At 47.0% G+C, this 15,795-nt stretch overlaps 1 protein-coding gene across 1 annotated transcript in view; it reads left to right on the top strand.

Annotated features, from left to right (window-relative positions):
• The window catches only part of st7l (suppression of tumorigenicity 7 like), a 19,525-nt gene extending 3,730 nt beyond the window's left edge, over positions 1-15,795 (top strand). Inside the window, exons 6-15 of the mRNA XM_066703420.1 lie at positions 462-540; positions 1,705-1,793; positions 1,982-2,082; positions 2,294-2,408; positions 2,530-2,602; positions 2,726-2,828; positions 7,373-7,523; positions 7,956-8,048; positions 8,184-8,323; positions 13,487-15,795. Of these exons, the coding sequence (XP_066559517.1) occupies positions 462-540; positions 1,705-1,793; positions 1,982-2,082; positions 2,294-2,408; positions 2,530-2,602; positions 2,726-2,828; positions 7,373-7,523; positions 7,956-8,048; positions 8,184-8,323; positions 13,487-13,582 (1,040 nt within the window). The 3' untranslated portion in view covers positions 13,583-15,795. The remainder of the gene's footprint in view (positions 1-461; positions 541-1,704; positions 1,794-1,981; positions 2,083-2,293; positions 2,409-2,529; positions 2,603-2,725; positions 2,829-7,372; positions 7,524-7,955; positions 8,049-8,183; positions 8,324-13,486) is intronic.

The following is a 15,795-nucleotide window of genomic DNA, read 5'->3' as shown; positions in this document are numbered from 1 at the left end:
TAACTGTCAACATTCATTTTTAGATGCATCATTTACAATCGCAAGAAAACGTATAAGCTTAGTGTTTTGTTTGAGCCCAATCTGACATGTATTAAATTAATTATGTGTCTGTATGGGGGGAAGACAGCTTGCCTTTATAACGTAATGACTTTCAATTCAATAGTGCTCCAGTCTGTCTTCCTCACAGCCTGACATCGTTTAATCAAATTCGGAGAGAGAGGCATCATGGGCAGAGAGCAAGTCAATCAATTAGTCGTCTGCTTTTGGAAATGTCTAATTTGCAGCAAGGAGTCTTAGTCTACCGCTGCGGCGCTATTATTTCGCAGCTGAACTAATGAGAAATTAAGCCCTAGGATGTAACCGGTTCAAAACAAACCGCTTAACGGAAACACGTCAGTACTGATCTAGCTAGGGCTGCGTTGGCCGTGGTGTCTAAAAACGCTTATCCTTCCTTCTCCAAGTGATGCAGAAAGCCTGGAGGGAGAGGAATCCTCAAGCTCGGATCAAAGCCGCGTACCAGGCTATCGAGCTGAACCACGAGTGAGTATCCCCCCAACGCGCATGTCCGATCGCCCACGGTGAGCACGGCAGGATACCGAGTTGAACAAGACACGAAACGCCGACGAGCGCATCGGGGGCTTGAAACCGAACACTTCCTGCTCTCTGAGTCTGCCTGCTGATGAAACGGGGGTACCGACCGCATGGATCATAAGATCACTTTCAGTCAAGTCAACCTAGAATTCACCGCTAACAATCTGACCAGCCGGAAAGGAAGAGATGAGTGGAGCGAGGGATTAGGGTTAGGTGCGTCCGCAATGAAAATGCACCTTAAGAGACTATTGTTTTTTAGTGAAGTTATATGATACAGGTCCACTCTCGTTTATCCGTCAAATTCGCAATTCCGCCATTAAACGCCAAGAATTAATTGATTCCCATTATAAAACTATGAATCTCAGTTCTTGTATTTAGTTAGTCCACCAAACACCGATCATCCGATGTGAATTGAAAAAGCGGCGGACTCTTGGATACGAGAGAATGAATGTATCCTGTAGGCTAATTTAAAGTTCACTCGCATACAGTTAAATCTCTCGATAATCGCAGACGAATAAATTGACGCTGTGTTATCAATACTACAGTGAATGGAGAGGCCAAATACAGAGAAATCAAAACATGATACGACTCCAAACTAAAGTGATGACTATAAACCAAACGGGAACACATAGAATCACATTTACACATTCAAAACTGATAGAAATCACAGTGCAAAAAACACCTCTGATTGATAAGATAATAAACTCACACACACAACAGTAAACCCCCAACTACCGAATCGGCAATTAACACACAACACACACCCCCCCGGGTTCTGATAACTTGCTGTACACAGATGGCAATATTAGCCCACTTGGTTAAAATAAGCCCTTATTTCTAATGTCCCGCCCCGTTAAGATGAGGTAGATAGAATCCAACTTAAAATGTAGTTTCCATGCTTTGTTGTTCGAGGGGGAAATGTCTCCACCGCTGCAGAGAGAGGTGGATAAACGAGAGTGGACCTGTGTGTGTGTGCGCGTGTGCGCGTGTGTGCGTGTGTATCCTTCCCATGTGACCGCTGCAAAGCATGATGGGATCCCGAAGTGCCAGAGCCCAGTTTATTTCAGCCCCGAGTGTCTCCTCTGACCGCCCCGTGTCCTCTCCGTATTGCAGGTGTGCCACAGCCTACGTACTACTGGCAGAGGAGGAAGCCACCACGATCACCGAGGCGGAGCGGCTGTTCAGGCAGGCCCTGAGGAGCGGTGAGGCCCTCGGTTTGGCTTTGCTGATGGGGAAGGCCAAGGGCAGCTGGTCACCGCTGTGGCGACACGCTGAGAGGGACCGCCCCGGCCCCTCTCAGCGTGTCGGCACAGCGGTGACCAGGAACCCCGGGCGCCGGGGGAGGACTTTTATTCCTGTTAGATATTAACTCAAACTCCATTCTCACCAGCTGGCAAGGACACCAACGCACTGGTTTACATCAGGCGCAGGCTAGCCATGTGCGCCCGGAAACTGGGGCGGATCAAGGAGGCGGTGAAGATGATGAGAGACGTGAGTCAGTCAGTGCGTCCACGGATTTCTCCCAGAGATGCTGTCGCTCATTGATATCTCCCACTGTGGAAAAAGTACCCTAAATTTAACTCTCAAAACTCTCGTTATAATCCCCTAATGATTCTGAAATCCGTGCATGACTGCGTGTAGTATAAATACTGGGAAAGATGATGTCCGAAGAGTGAGCTTATTTGCCTTTTCCCTCCCACAGTTAATGAAGGAATTCCCGCTCCTGGGAATGTTAAATATCCACGAAAACTTACTTGAAGCGCTGCTGGAGCTGCAAGCCTACGCTGACGTTCAGGCTGTTCTCGCGAAGTACGACGGTGAGAGGAACCTCTGTCTTTCCTAAACTCTGAGCAGGGGGAGCGATATCGATCGGGGATTAAAAAAGCCTCTCTTCGTATGATCGCCTTCTCATTGTTTTCTTTTTCTTTTTCGACGCAGATATCAGCTTGCCGAAGTCCGCCACGATATGCTACACGTCCGCACTCCTGAAAGCGCGCGCCGTGTCGGACAGGTAAGTGCAAGAGCCCCACGTTGGACGAGGGGGGCGCGGGATAGGCGCGTCACGGGGGCTTTTGTGGTCACGAGACGCTGTTTGAGATCACTGTGTCCGTGTTGCCGTCACCCCCCCCCCCAGGTTCTCCCCAGAGGCGGCATCGCGGAGGGGCCTCAGCACGGCGGAGATGAACGCAGTGGAAGCCATTCACAGAGCTGTGGAGTTCAACCCACACGTGCCAAAGGTGCGCTCTTTTTCTCTTGACTGTTATTTGTGTGTCGAGGTAGCTCAGACCGGATGATAGTAGTGCTGTAAGACTGTGGGCATCGTGGGGATCAGGATTCCTCCATTAGTCTTGTGAAGTCATTGGCTGTCAGTAGGTGTCACTCTTTCTTCAAGAAAGAGAAAGCAGCTCATCCAAGCTGTGTGCATGCCATCCGTCCGTGCCTAGTTCTCTGTCTCTATAGATCTCTGAACATATTTTACAGATGTATATTTGTTATGGTTTAGATGCTTCATGAAACTCTACACAATTTAAAGGCAGATTCGGCTTTATTCACCTTCTCGCTTTGAGCCGAGTTTGTCGTCCGTGTGAAACGAGATGGATGTCTTTGTGATGTAATTTTGGGGGCATGCTGGTTAGCATCTGATCGATTGGTGATGTAAAGGAGGTGAAACTCTTCTCCTGTTTCAGTGGAAGAGTTATCTTCAGCATGGAGAGCGTTCGCAGGCTCGACCACGCACTCCGGAGCAGAAAACGGACGCCGATCCTTTCCCAGTCAATTTAATGTCCTGGAACTAATTTGCCTGGAGCTGTAGAGGATCCATAGGGGTCTTTAACGCCAAACCAAAGCACCACCTTGCTTTCCGAACTGCGTTTCCCAATGCCGAGGATCATTCCTGCGCATTGTGTAACGTCCCAGTGGATGATAAGCACGCATCTCCTGGCCGCTGTTAACATAACTCACGCGCTGGCGGGGGACGCCTCGATGTTGGCCGCGCTCGACTGCAGAAACATGGAGCACGGGTTTTGCCGTTCCATTCCCAGTTCTATTAAAGCGGGAGGGGATGCCTTAAGGTTTTTATAATTGTATTTAATTTTTTTTAACCAAACAGCAAAGGGAACAATGAAAGAGGGAAAAGGCATAGCTGAGGAGTTTGGGTGAGGCCAGGGATGTTCCGAGAGAGGCAGTAGAACAGTCTAGAAATGGTTCAATTGAGTTTTACATGATGAATGGTGTGTATATGTAAATTAGAGAGAGGCTGCCATATTGGGATGTGTTGAATGAATAAACTGTAAAAGCTTTTCTATGCTAAAAGGACTTCGAATTTTCTAATTAAGTTCCCAAGTTACAGTCATTACTGAGATGCACAGAAGTATCGTGCGATGATCTCCATGTAACTCAGGAATCTCGCTTGGCTTCGGTCCGCAGTGATCTTATTCTGACACGCAGCCACCTATAACATGTTTATTTTCCGATTCCAAACATTTCCTCGTAAAATCAGCTACAAGAACATCGCAAACAGCCCCAGACGGCACTTAGCACTTGAAGCTGAGGCACGGCCGCAGACACAAGCATGCAGGCAGAATGTAATCAGTGCCGATCTATTTAATGATAATAAAAAACATAACCTAAGGCTGCGCATCATTATGTTTGGATTTCATGACGTTTAAGTGGCGTTTGTACATTGTAAAACAGCTTTGGTGATGCGTGTCACTAGGCCTGTGTGTGCACAGTTAACAAAAATGAAGATCTAACAGTACCGCACTGTGTTTATTGTCTTTTTTTGTTTGTTTGTTTGTTTTAAGTTCTTGTTTTTCCAAGTCTCCTATAGCTCCCAGACCCCTGCGCTGTTGTTTTGCCATCATGTTGGTTTGCTGTTTGTTTTATTCCCGTGTAAGTGGTGTCACTGAAGCAGGCTGCCCCTGCGCTGACATGTAAACACTACAAGGGTGTTTATCCCAACTGCAAACACGACGCCTTCTGTCTCGCTTGGCGTTACCTGTACATAGCGCTGCCAACTGGCGCCGGAATCACCTGGCCCTTGCCGTCAAGAGATGTTTTTCAAACCGTAAAACAAGTTGATAGGTGGGCGTTGGATGTTGAAATGGTTGCTTTAATTGTGAAGACGTTGTAAAGGGTGTTAAACCCGTTTACAAACCCAGTAATTAGTCTCTTTTGTTTAAGACGGCGCTAAACATTTTGCTAAGAGGAGAATATATTCTATAGAACACGAAACAAGATAATTGCACGGATTTGCTCAGTGCTTTGGCCAACCCAGCAATTTCCTAGCAATATTTTTACCTGATTAAATGCATTCCAGTCCGTCGCTGGGGTCACACTCCCATGGCGCACTTTTGGCTGATCAATCTGCCCGACCTAACCTGCCATGACAGCTCCAATCTCCTTCAGCGAAAGACAGTTTTCCTTTGTTTTCGTTTTTTTTCCACATATGCTAAATTCCACTTAATTTACTGCAGCGGGATAAAACGAAGGGAATTCCCAAAGTGCAGTCATTTTTAATAAGCCAGGAAAAGCTCTTTATCGGATTCCCACCGGCGGCGCGGGGTCTGTGCTGCCATGAGTGGCGGTGGGGTTTCAGTGGGCTTAACGCAGAGGCATCGAGCCCCCCTCGCAGGGCTGTGACGGGTCGCTCGGTGCGTCATTGATATTGACTGCTTATGGATTAGTCCCTTGTGTGTAACTGTCAGGTCACTGTTTTACTACAGTCACATTCTACATAACAAAACAAATGCATTCGATTCTTATCTTTTTATGAATTTCAGCGTATGCATAGTTCCTCTAAACCGATGTGGAGAGAGGCTCAGTTTGGATCAGTCAGCTACACTGACCCATGATGAACGGGCGTCCGGTGAAGGTGAAAGTCACTCCAAGTCCGTTGCTCTTCATGAATAACAGATTTGGTTTTAAGCAGAAGAACAGTTAATCCTATAGGAAGATAGGAAAGACATTTATCCAAGTTTCTTTGTGTGTAATGATTTATTTTAAACTAACCTTCACTGATTACAGATCTCATTGTACAATTTGTAGTAGTATTGTTGTAACACGTTTTATACAAATGATTATGTGATTAGCTTGTATGCTGACATGTTTCTCATTCGTGAGGTAAAACCAGTAGATGCTAACGGCTGCTCACGGAGCTGGCTGGTAGTAGAACGAGGTCGGCATCGCAGATTGTTGTCACCGTGATGTCCCCACAAGGACAAGCTGAACTTGTCCCCCGGTGTTACTGTACAGGTCTGTGGCACACTTCAGTTGTGCACTAGTGTGGATCAGATGTTTAAAGGTAGAAACCCGGGTTTGGTTCTGAAACGTGTCGTTATGAAGGGGCTCTAAACGAACCGCAAACTGATATCCGTCTTTTATTCATTCCGAGGACGACTCTCAAACTCCCTGACCCGCACTCTGCCGGCTGGCAACTGGAGGAGAAAACGCAGCCAGAACACATCCAGTTTACTGTAGAGTCTTCCCACTCCCAATTGGCAGATCCTCCTAAAATTCAGCAGACCTCCTGCGGCTGGGAAGTGACCCAGTAATAGCCCTGGACAGGGTGCGTAAAGGAGCCAGATTTATGGACTCTTGATTAACACTTTCGCAGGTCAGCAGAAGTGCCCCCCCCCCCACACACATTTTAGGGAGTGCATGGCTGCTGTTAAAAGGGTCTTGAAGACATTATATATGGACATCGCATCTGACTGTGTGCTAGGGGCGGACAGTAGTAATCCTCTGCAAGTACAGCTGTTGGCAAGAACCGCGTCCGAGTCACTGTACCTCTGCTGGCCGACTCCGCCCGGAGCTGTCCTGGCCTGTCCACTCCGATAGAGCTCATGTGGAGGGAGGTAATTGCTGGAAGAAATTGTCTGCATGACTGATCAAATGCCAGGGAGACCTCTGTCCTCCTTTGATTCTGTAAAGGTTATAAAAAGAAAAGAAAATGGTTTAAGGAAATAAAGGGGAGAATGTGTTATAAAGGTGGGAATTTTCAGCATGCTTCAGCTTTTCAAGCATCTAGTTGTGATTTGGCTTTACCTGAAACATACCCAGTGTTCATCCTTCACCTGACAGACGTGACTTCTGACTCCCTCGCTGTAATGGCAGGAGCCGTTCTGAGTTATCGCCCTTTTCCTTTACAAAAACAAGACAAAACAAATCAACAAACGCGAAACCCTTCCAGCGGCGAACCGGGCGTCTCGGACCCTTTTCAAGTCCAGGTCTGCTCCGTGTGTTGAAAGAGCATGGCCTCTAAATGAGGTCACCCAACACCCTCTCCGTATCTTACCGTCTCCATTTCTTTCAGCTGGTTTGCCGACTGTGTTTAGTAAACATGGCTGTGGGCTCAAAAGGGGACGTCACGGGGCATGAATGTCTCGCAGATTCTGCCCTGACGGGTCGTTATAAGTGCCTGGGTCGAGGTGTGAGATGGGAAGAGGCCGATGTATGGGCCCGAACTGTGTGATCTCAAACGGTCGCTGGACTAAAGAGACTCTTTGAACCTTTCGTGGCAGAGATCTGGCACAGGGATAGACAATCCTGACCCTTCCATTCCGTTCAGCTTCGATGTAGGACTTCACTCGCTTCAGTTGACCCCCCGATAATTTCAGTTGACCCCGCAGGTGGAGACTTGCCGTGGAATGGGAGGGCCAAGATGCCCTACCCCCGGGCTAGCGTGCTTCTTTCTCGTCTAAAAGATGTAGGCTCAGATGCAGCCGTCCCACGTCTGAAGCCCAGGGTTCGCTAATGGACGATCTGTATTTTTTGGTTCCAGTATTTATTAGAAATGAAAAGCCTGATCTTGCCGCCAGAGCACATTTTGAAGCGGGGGGACAGCGAAGCGGTGGCCTACGCCTTCTTTCACCTGCAGCACTGGAAGAGGGTAGAAGGAGCGTTAAACCTGCTGCACTGCACGTGGGAAGGCAGTGAGTAGTTTGCTTTTTAATTTGAAGTCATATTGCAAGACTGAAGGCAGTGTTACTGTAGTATTTTTATGGTGGGAAGATGAATTATGCTTGTAGTTTGCATGCTTAAATTCAAAAGCATTGAAGAGCACATCATGAAACACTTAAGCAAGACAAAGCAGCTCGTTAAAATTAGCAAACGGGGAGAATGCATCTTACCAAAGTAAGCAATTTCGCTGGAAAAACTATTTAAAAAAGGTGAAATTCAGATCAAAGTTTAAGAATACTGCCACTTCAAAGCTGTAGACGACATCAATAGAATAGAAAATGCCATGTTTTGTGTGAGAAGTAGACTCACTTACAGGAAAACAATCTGTAATTCTTTCTGCCCTGTCTTTCCTCTGATTCCCTCTCTGTTGCCTTTTTAACCATTCCACCATCTTGTATTGCCAGCGTTTCGTATGATCCCGTACCCGCTGGAGAAAGGGCATCTGTTTTACCCGTACCCTGGCTGTACGGAGTCGGCAGATCGTGAGCTGCTGCCTGGTAAGTCACTGCTGGCATCGGTGCTTTCACCCAGGCTGGGGCCACTGGGACGGGGACGGAGGTGGGAAGTTGTCCAGATCTGATCGTCTTCGCCCCCCGTTTTCTGAGCCGCGCTCTCCTCTTCCTTCCTGGCAGCGTTCCACGAGGTGTCCGTCTACCCCAAGAAAGAGCTGCCGTTCTTCATCCTGTTCACTGCGGGGCTCTGCTCGTTCACCGCGATGCTGGCCATGCTCACGCACCAGTTCCCCGAGCTCATGGGAGTCTTCGCCAAGGCTGTAAGTGTGCTCCTGTGCCTGGCGGCGCGTCTGAGGTTCTCGTGCCCGTTTGCCTAGGATTCCTCCTCGGGTGGGGATTTTATTATATTTTATTACCATAAATTGAAACCCTGCAGATGATACTAAAATAGGTGGCTCAGCAGATACAATCTCGGCAGCACAGGCTATTCAAAGGGACTTAGATAATATTCAGTTGTGGGCCGATACCTGGCAGATGAAATTCAATGTGGACAAGTGCAAGGTATTACATGCAGGTAACAAAAATGTCCACTATAATTACACTATGGGAGGAATAGAACTAGATGAAGTAACGCATGAGAAAGACCTAGGACTCTATGTGGACAATAAAAAAGGCAAACACAATGCTAGGGTATATTGTCAAAAGTGTAGAATTGAGAACAAGGGCAGTGATGTTCAGACTGTACAATGCACTAGTTAGAGCTCATCTGGATACTGTGTGCAGTTCTGGGCTCCACACTTCAAGAAAGATATCGCTGCTCTAGAGGCAGTTCAGAGGAAAGCAACCAGACTTATTCAAGGTCTGAAGGGAATGTCCTACTGAGAGACTGAGGGACCTGAACCTTTTCACCCTGGAACAGAGGAGACTACGTGGGGACTTGATCCAAGTCTTCAAAATAAGGAAAGGCATCGACCACATCAAACCAGAGGAGCTTTTCCAGATCAGCAGGGACACACGCACCCGGGGACACAAATGGAAATTGGGCTTCAAGGCATTCATGACAGAAAACAGGAGACACTTCTTCACACAGAGAGGCGTCACAATCTGAACAAACTCCCCAGCGATGTGGTTGAAGAGACAATTTGGGATCATTCAAAAACAGGATAGGACTGGATAGGATCCTTGGATCACTTAGTTATTAATGGACACCAAACGAGCACGATGGGGTGAATGGCCTCCTCTCGTCTGTAAACTTTCTTATGTTCTTATGTAGTATCTGGATGAGACGGATTAAAAAAGTAACGGGAAAATACCCAAAAGTCAGGAGACGGAAATGGGATAGTCTTGTAACCCAAACAAAATATTTGCTTGTGACGAATCTGAGCCCATTCAGAAAGTTAACGACTCGACAAAAGATTGGTCAGCAGTGACTCATCTTGACTGTGAATCGGATCAGTACAGATGTGTTGTTGTTGTTGTTGTTTTTCTGGTCAGTATTAAAGGTGGTTCCTCTTGCGGGGGGCGGGGGGGTGAGGAATAGACACAGGAAAGAAAGATGAATTGGAAAAAGGCTTTTAAAAACACATCGGAAATACAAGACGAAGCATCCAGATATGGTCCGTGCTCTCGAGCAGCTATCTCTTTAAACAAGTTATTTAATACCAGGCCGGGGCGCATACAGTCTCAGACGCCCCCCAACCGAAAAAAAAAAATCTGTTTACTATCTCTGGAGGCTCTCCATGCGTTACTGCCTTCCGTCACTGTCAGCGACTGCCGGCACTGGGGATTTCTCAAACGCTTTATCTTTTGGTACGGGTCCTGCAAGGCAGTCCGTTGTTTTTATTTTAAGTTTCGGTTAGCGTGTCCCTGTGCTGTTGAGCAATCAATAAAAACAAATGGATTGCATAGGTGGTTGTTTAAGATTTAATTGCCGGTTTTAGGTCTCGGTGCCGGATTATTATAACGACAAGCCTAAGCGAGTCCTGCTTGACTGTTTCTGCACTTGGAAGAAACTAGCATCTCAATCCACCCCAGTGCCACCCATTTCAGCCAGTCCACAGTTATAAAACCCTAGTGTTTACAAGCACTAGTGTTGGACTCGTACAGTCTACAGTTAATGTCACCACCCGCCCTCTTCAACTAACAGAAGAATCTCGTGCCTGACTTCCGCCCTCCCAAGCACAGGTATCTGATGACATTTCCCAGCATGCACTTCTTTGCATCGCTTCTGGGTATATACAGATGGCGTATTCCTGTCACTCGTTTCATGCGGCTCTTTTTCTCGTACGATCGCTGGTGTGCTATTTCACAGCATACACAGTGTAGGTCTGAGAACAAAATGACAACAAACGGCGGCAGCAGGAGACACAGGTTGTGCTTTCAGGTGGCTCAAATTTAGGAGGAAAACTAATGAAAATGAAAGTACACTAGGCAGAAACAAACACAGGAGAAATCTGTTTGGGTGTCTCAACTCAGAAACAACCCCCTTCGCCCCTCACAAAATTGGCAAATTCAAAGGCATGTGACGGCGGTTCCCAGGGAAGTGTGCTTGAAGGTTAGCGTTACTGCTGCATAATTTCCCTGATTTTGTGAGATCTGTGAGGAATCTGGATCAAGAAAAACAAAAAGGGCTAGCCTTGCAACCCAATACTCTCCCCAGACTGTTTGTGTCAGACGCATTCCTGCTTTGTCAGAGGTTTTCTTAATTTCGAGGTTCCTAGAGTTTGCATAGCCCTTGTGCAATGAATGGCAATTTTGTCTCCCGTCAATACTTTTCTTTTTTTTTTTTTTTTTAAAGGCACAATTAAGTTTATTATTACAACCTTTTGTGGTGATTTTTCAGGTTTATGCATGTGTGGATTAGCATATAATTGTCCGCAGTTGAAACTCTTAACTCGCAAAGAGGACGGTAAACCTTCAACCATGACTGGACTATGAGATGCGTTTTTTAATGTTATTTTTGTAGTTTCTGTTTTATTACACCTCTCCATGCTTGTCTGGGTCAGATCCCCTCTCCCAAATCCTACGCACCTCTCCCACGTTTCCAAACCCACGCTCACGACTGCACTGGCATTACGTTGCCTCAGAGCGGAGAACAAAACAAACGTTACGCTGCTGGTCAGGAGATAAGAGCTGACAAGATGATCTAATCCTTTGCCAAGCTTCACTTACAAGTCCCGTCTCTTCCGCAAGTGAAGGACACCCGTTCCCTCTGCTCTGAAGTCCACTTGTGTCTTATCAGAGCCTCCCTCTCCTGACTCGGACACTTTGTAGTGCCCCTCTTGGGCTGCGGCCCTCCGTTTCTGATCTTTCCATGACTCCTTATCTCGTCGAGTGAGGGCCCTCGTCCCCCGATCCGGAGGGTGGGTTGTTTAGTGGAGGAAAGGAAAGTGGGGGGGGTTGTGTGAAGCTCCTGTTTTCAGACAGAGTGGCAAAGGAAGCTTGGAAGTCCGTGTCCAGTAATCGAGAAGATATAAAACATATCCATTAAGAGGTGGATTAAATTAATATTGTCCAAGTGTAAACTCTGATGAATTTGGTGGAGTTGTGTGTGAAGATCTTCTGGTGCTTACCCAGACGTTTCTTTACGGCCGATAGTCGCTCACATTCCCATAATGTTGGCCTCCTTGGGTGTGTGTACCTCCTAACTGTTTGTTTGCCTTTTTTATGAGCCAATCCAACCCAAATTCCTCAGTCTTATTAACACCTAAAGCAAGAATGTAGAGTGCTGGTATATTTGCGCTTTGTTTTGGGAAACGCTCCCAGGGACCCCATTTTTACAGCATCTGCACCGAGCCTGGCTATTGTAATGCTCAGATTAAGAAAAGGCATTACCCCTGTGATCGACCGCAGACAGACCCCAAAACGTGAGCAGAAACAGATACCCCCCGTAAAACAATTAAAACATCATAAATTTAGACTCAATTGCACCCAAATGATCCCCTTTTTTTATTTTGTTAAGACTTTAATTGCCCATCTTCCCTGTTTTCCTCTCTCTTATCAGCTTGAGGGCTGACAATGGGACTATGTCAGCCGCATTCCTGTGAGGGCTTCGGAAATGCTTCCCGTTTCTTGGGAGAGGGATAAAAAAAAGTTTGATAACAGATACCTGGGTATCCAATTTGTGAATTCTCTGTTGGTTGGCACATCCTTTTGGGTCCAGTCAAGTTTGCTCATGTTTGAGTGTGTGTTCCTTAAAAAGCTGGTAGAATCACAACTGGGACCAGCATCACAAGACCAGGAGTGAAGCCTGCAAACAGAAAGAATGTGGGGGCAATTAAGCAAATCATTTGTCCAATTAGTGGAATACTTGAGAGCTCCGCAGCAATGAAAACAAAGCCCACGGGCTCTGCAGGACCGGAGTTAAACACCGGCCCGTCTGCTCTCCTGAACTCTCAGATTGAGAAATTACAGCATTAATATGCAGCTCTGGGCAGTAGTTCAGTGCACTGATGTGGCCGTGCGGCTCGGTCAGGAGGTGGAATTTTGCTGTGTGTGAGAAGTGGGGGTTGGGGGGGGTTGGTCGGCGGCTCTGACAGCTTTGCATGCTTAGTACAATATAAAAACGTACAGGGTTACGAACCTGGGAAATTATGTTCCCGTTTGGCAAGGCCCACTGCAAAGCCTGGGAGGCGGCCTCTGGTTTACGAAGCGGGGCTGTGCGTGTTGACGGGGACGGGGAGAGGTCGATTCTCCAAGCGGCAATGCCTTCTCTAAAGTAAAAGAAAGGGGATTTCTAATTGTGAGTTCTCCGACTGGCATGCACACACACACGCACAAACACACGCACACACACATTTAACAGACTTTTGTCAGTGACTGAGCGTCTCAGACAGGCTGCCGTGTGTAATGGCCAGCCATTGCCTGAAGGAATCGAGAAACACGGCTAGTAGTTTGTTCCAAAAAACCTCACCACTCCATGTACTTCAGTGCCTCTTATTTTCAATCCTAAACTTCAACTTGTAAACTACAGTTTCATCACTGAGCTTGACGTTGTAACATGTTCCCAAAACATCGGTCTGTCTGGTATCTGAAGCTGATTATATCAATAAAATGGACTTGCTGTGTTGGACTGTGGACTGAGAGAGACCTGAGCTGTCGCTGTTCCAGTTGGGGATGTGTTGTGGAAGTCTCTGGTGACTGGGATGGCCATTTATTTATCTCTCCTTATTTGTGTTCCCCTGTTCCTGCTGCAGCTTGCTTCGTTTTCCATTTTCTATCATTACCAGCTGTTGAGCTGTGAAATGTACAGCTCGATAAACACATTAAAGTCTTGTTTATGGTGGAGTAAACTGTAGGAGTTTCAACATGTTTACGTGTGATTGCATGCCAGTTAGGAGCAGCCCGAGTTTAATTCTAGCTCCTGCTTAGGGACTCGTGAAGGTAAAAATAGACTGCACATTTGATTTAATTTTATTTTGGAGGGGAAGTTTAGATATCATGGAGAATTTGGGCATCGACATGGATTCTTGTTGTCTCCCCAGTTCTTCAGCACACTCTTCGCTCCTCTCAACTTCTTCATGGACAAGATGGAGAGCTTCATGCCGTCCAGCTTCTGGCACCAGCTGACCCGGATCTGACCGTCTTCCGGAGGGCGCCGTCATCGGACCGCGGGGGTGGGGCGGCGAAGATCTCTCTCCGTTTTGGCCGGCCACTGTCTCGAGCATTTGGACACCAGCTCCTTTTTATTTTGGGTTTCCAGGTGAACGGAGAGGCTGTCTGGCCTGTCGGTATCACGGCTTCTAACTGGGAAATGGCTATAAATGATGTGATTGTACCTGTGGTGAACACATAGGACTATTAGATATAAAACACACACACACAGCTCTTCTGCATTAAAACGAGCAGCCCGAACACGGAGATGATACACAACACAGCGGTTGCTGCTAGAAGCTGCTCATGCAGACAATGCACTACAGCCCTGTGGTGTGGAGAGGCTCATTTTACTGTGGCAGGGCTGTGTGTAACTCATCAACCGCAAACCTCACTTTCCTTCAGTAGAAAAAGGGATTTGAATTAAAAAACTAAACTAAATCCCCCTCCTAGACCGGATCTCTGTGATGTAGAGTCTTGGTCAGGATGTCCATTCGTTGGGTTTCTTGTCTGCAGGGGCTTGGCTCATACGACGCATTTCCGGTCTTTGAAGTATCCAGCGTGTAATGAAACAATACCAGGATTTTATGTTTAATTTAAATATATATATGTATGTGTTAATTTATTTATTTAAACTAAATCAGTCCTACGAATTGTAAATCCAAACGCTACTCCTGCTGGATCTCATTTGACGACAATCCGCCCTCTGGTGTCGGGCGGGACGAGAGAGAGGCCGAGGCGTGTCACGATCTGCCCCAGAGTGCCGGGGTGTTCGTTCGGGTCGGATCTGTGCTGTAGCTGCCCCACAGACACACGGAGGAACTCCCCGTCCACAGCTTTGCACCGACACCATCTAATCCGTCAACAAAATGAGCAATTGCATATCAAACTGGGAACGGACAGGCTAGAGACGAGGGCTCCCTCTTAGTTGAGTGGAGAAGCCCGGGGTTGAACCCTGACGGGGTGATAAAAGCCGCAATGGAGGCAGGAGATTAATACCGGCGCTGTGTGCTGGCGTATAAACCAGCGCCACTGTGTCATGCCTGTTTGTCTTTGCCCTGACTAATCTTCCTGTGTAATCTTTTTGATTTAACAGTTCAGTCAGACCCACCCCCCCACCCTAGAGTACCATTTCACGAAGGCATTAAACAAACCAGCAAAGACCCCCCCCTCCCTTTCCTCTCTTCAGTGTGGGAGAATTAAGAGTAATCCCCCCAAGAGCACTGCGGATCGTGCACCGTGCTGCCAGCTTGACTGATATTCCCGTCTGAGATTCGGCTGTGATGTCATAATATAGCCGCTGTCCGTCACCCTGGCTTTGATGAGGCCAGAGAGAGGTGGTCTAGTCAGTGGAAGGACTTGCCCAGCTTTGCTCTTCCCGAGTCGGTAAATGTAATTACGTCTTATTGCTTTTCACTGCATTTTTTTCTTATGCCACCAGTGTTTGGGGAAGCAGTTTTGGATGGTTCATGAAACTCCAGTCGTGTAATATCACCCGTGTGAGACAGTACAGCACTCACAGCGATTTCTGCATCCTGGTCTGTACTGTTTGAGAAAGTCATATACACAGACGCCGCAGGGAGGGTGTTACAGTGCACTTTTTGGAGGATGTGTGTGTTGTCTGAAACATAAACAGTATAAAACCCGCCAGGCTCACACTGGCCCGAGTGTGGAGGGGTTCGATTTATGACTGGACTGTGTGTGTACAGTGGCACGTTCAGTGTGCATCGCCACAGCAGACCCCGTCACTCAAACAAGTCCAATAAGCATCAAATAAACAATACGATAAATTGTCCGTTTGCACTTTGGTCTGCGTGTGACACTGTGGTTAGGACGGGGGGGATCATCACACCTATAGAATGGAAAGGTGTTCTCGAGAAGGATTAACGCCACAGGATCTGGCTGTAAATGGTTGTGCTCGGTCTACCTGCTGAGGCAAAATGGTATGTGATTAAGGTGAAATGTATGAATGCAAAAAGTCCCAAGAGAATATATACTCCTGAAGACAAGAGCTGGAATGTGTGTCACCCAACACGTTTCTTTTTGTGTAACTTACAAGATAACCCTGGAAAACTAGCTGGATATAACAGAGACCCCAGTTCTTCATCTACAAAACTTGACGAAGCCAGATGTAATGTCCATTGGAAAACTGAAAGGCCTGGTTTTCCGGGCAGCTCAAAATAAAGGTTTTTAAATGGTA

The sequence above is a fragment of the Amia ocellicauda genome, chromosome 5, assembly GCF_036373705.1.
Source record: "Amia ocellicauda isolate fAmiCal2 chromosome 5, fAmiCal2.hap1, whole genome shotgun sequence".
Classification (NCBI taxonomy): domain Eukaryota; kingdom Metazoa; phylum Chordata; class Actinopteri; order Amiiformes; family Amiidae; genus Amia; species Amia ocellicauda.
The sequence above is the reverse complement of the archived record's forward strand: the minus strand, read 5'-3'. Positions and strand labels throughout refer to the sequence as shown.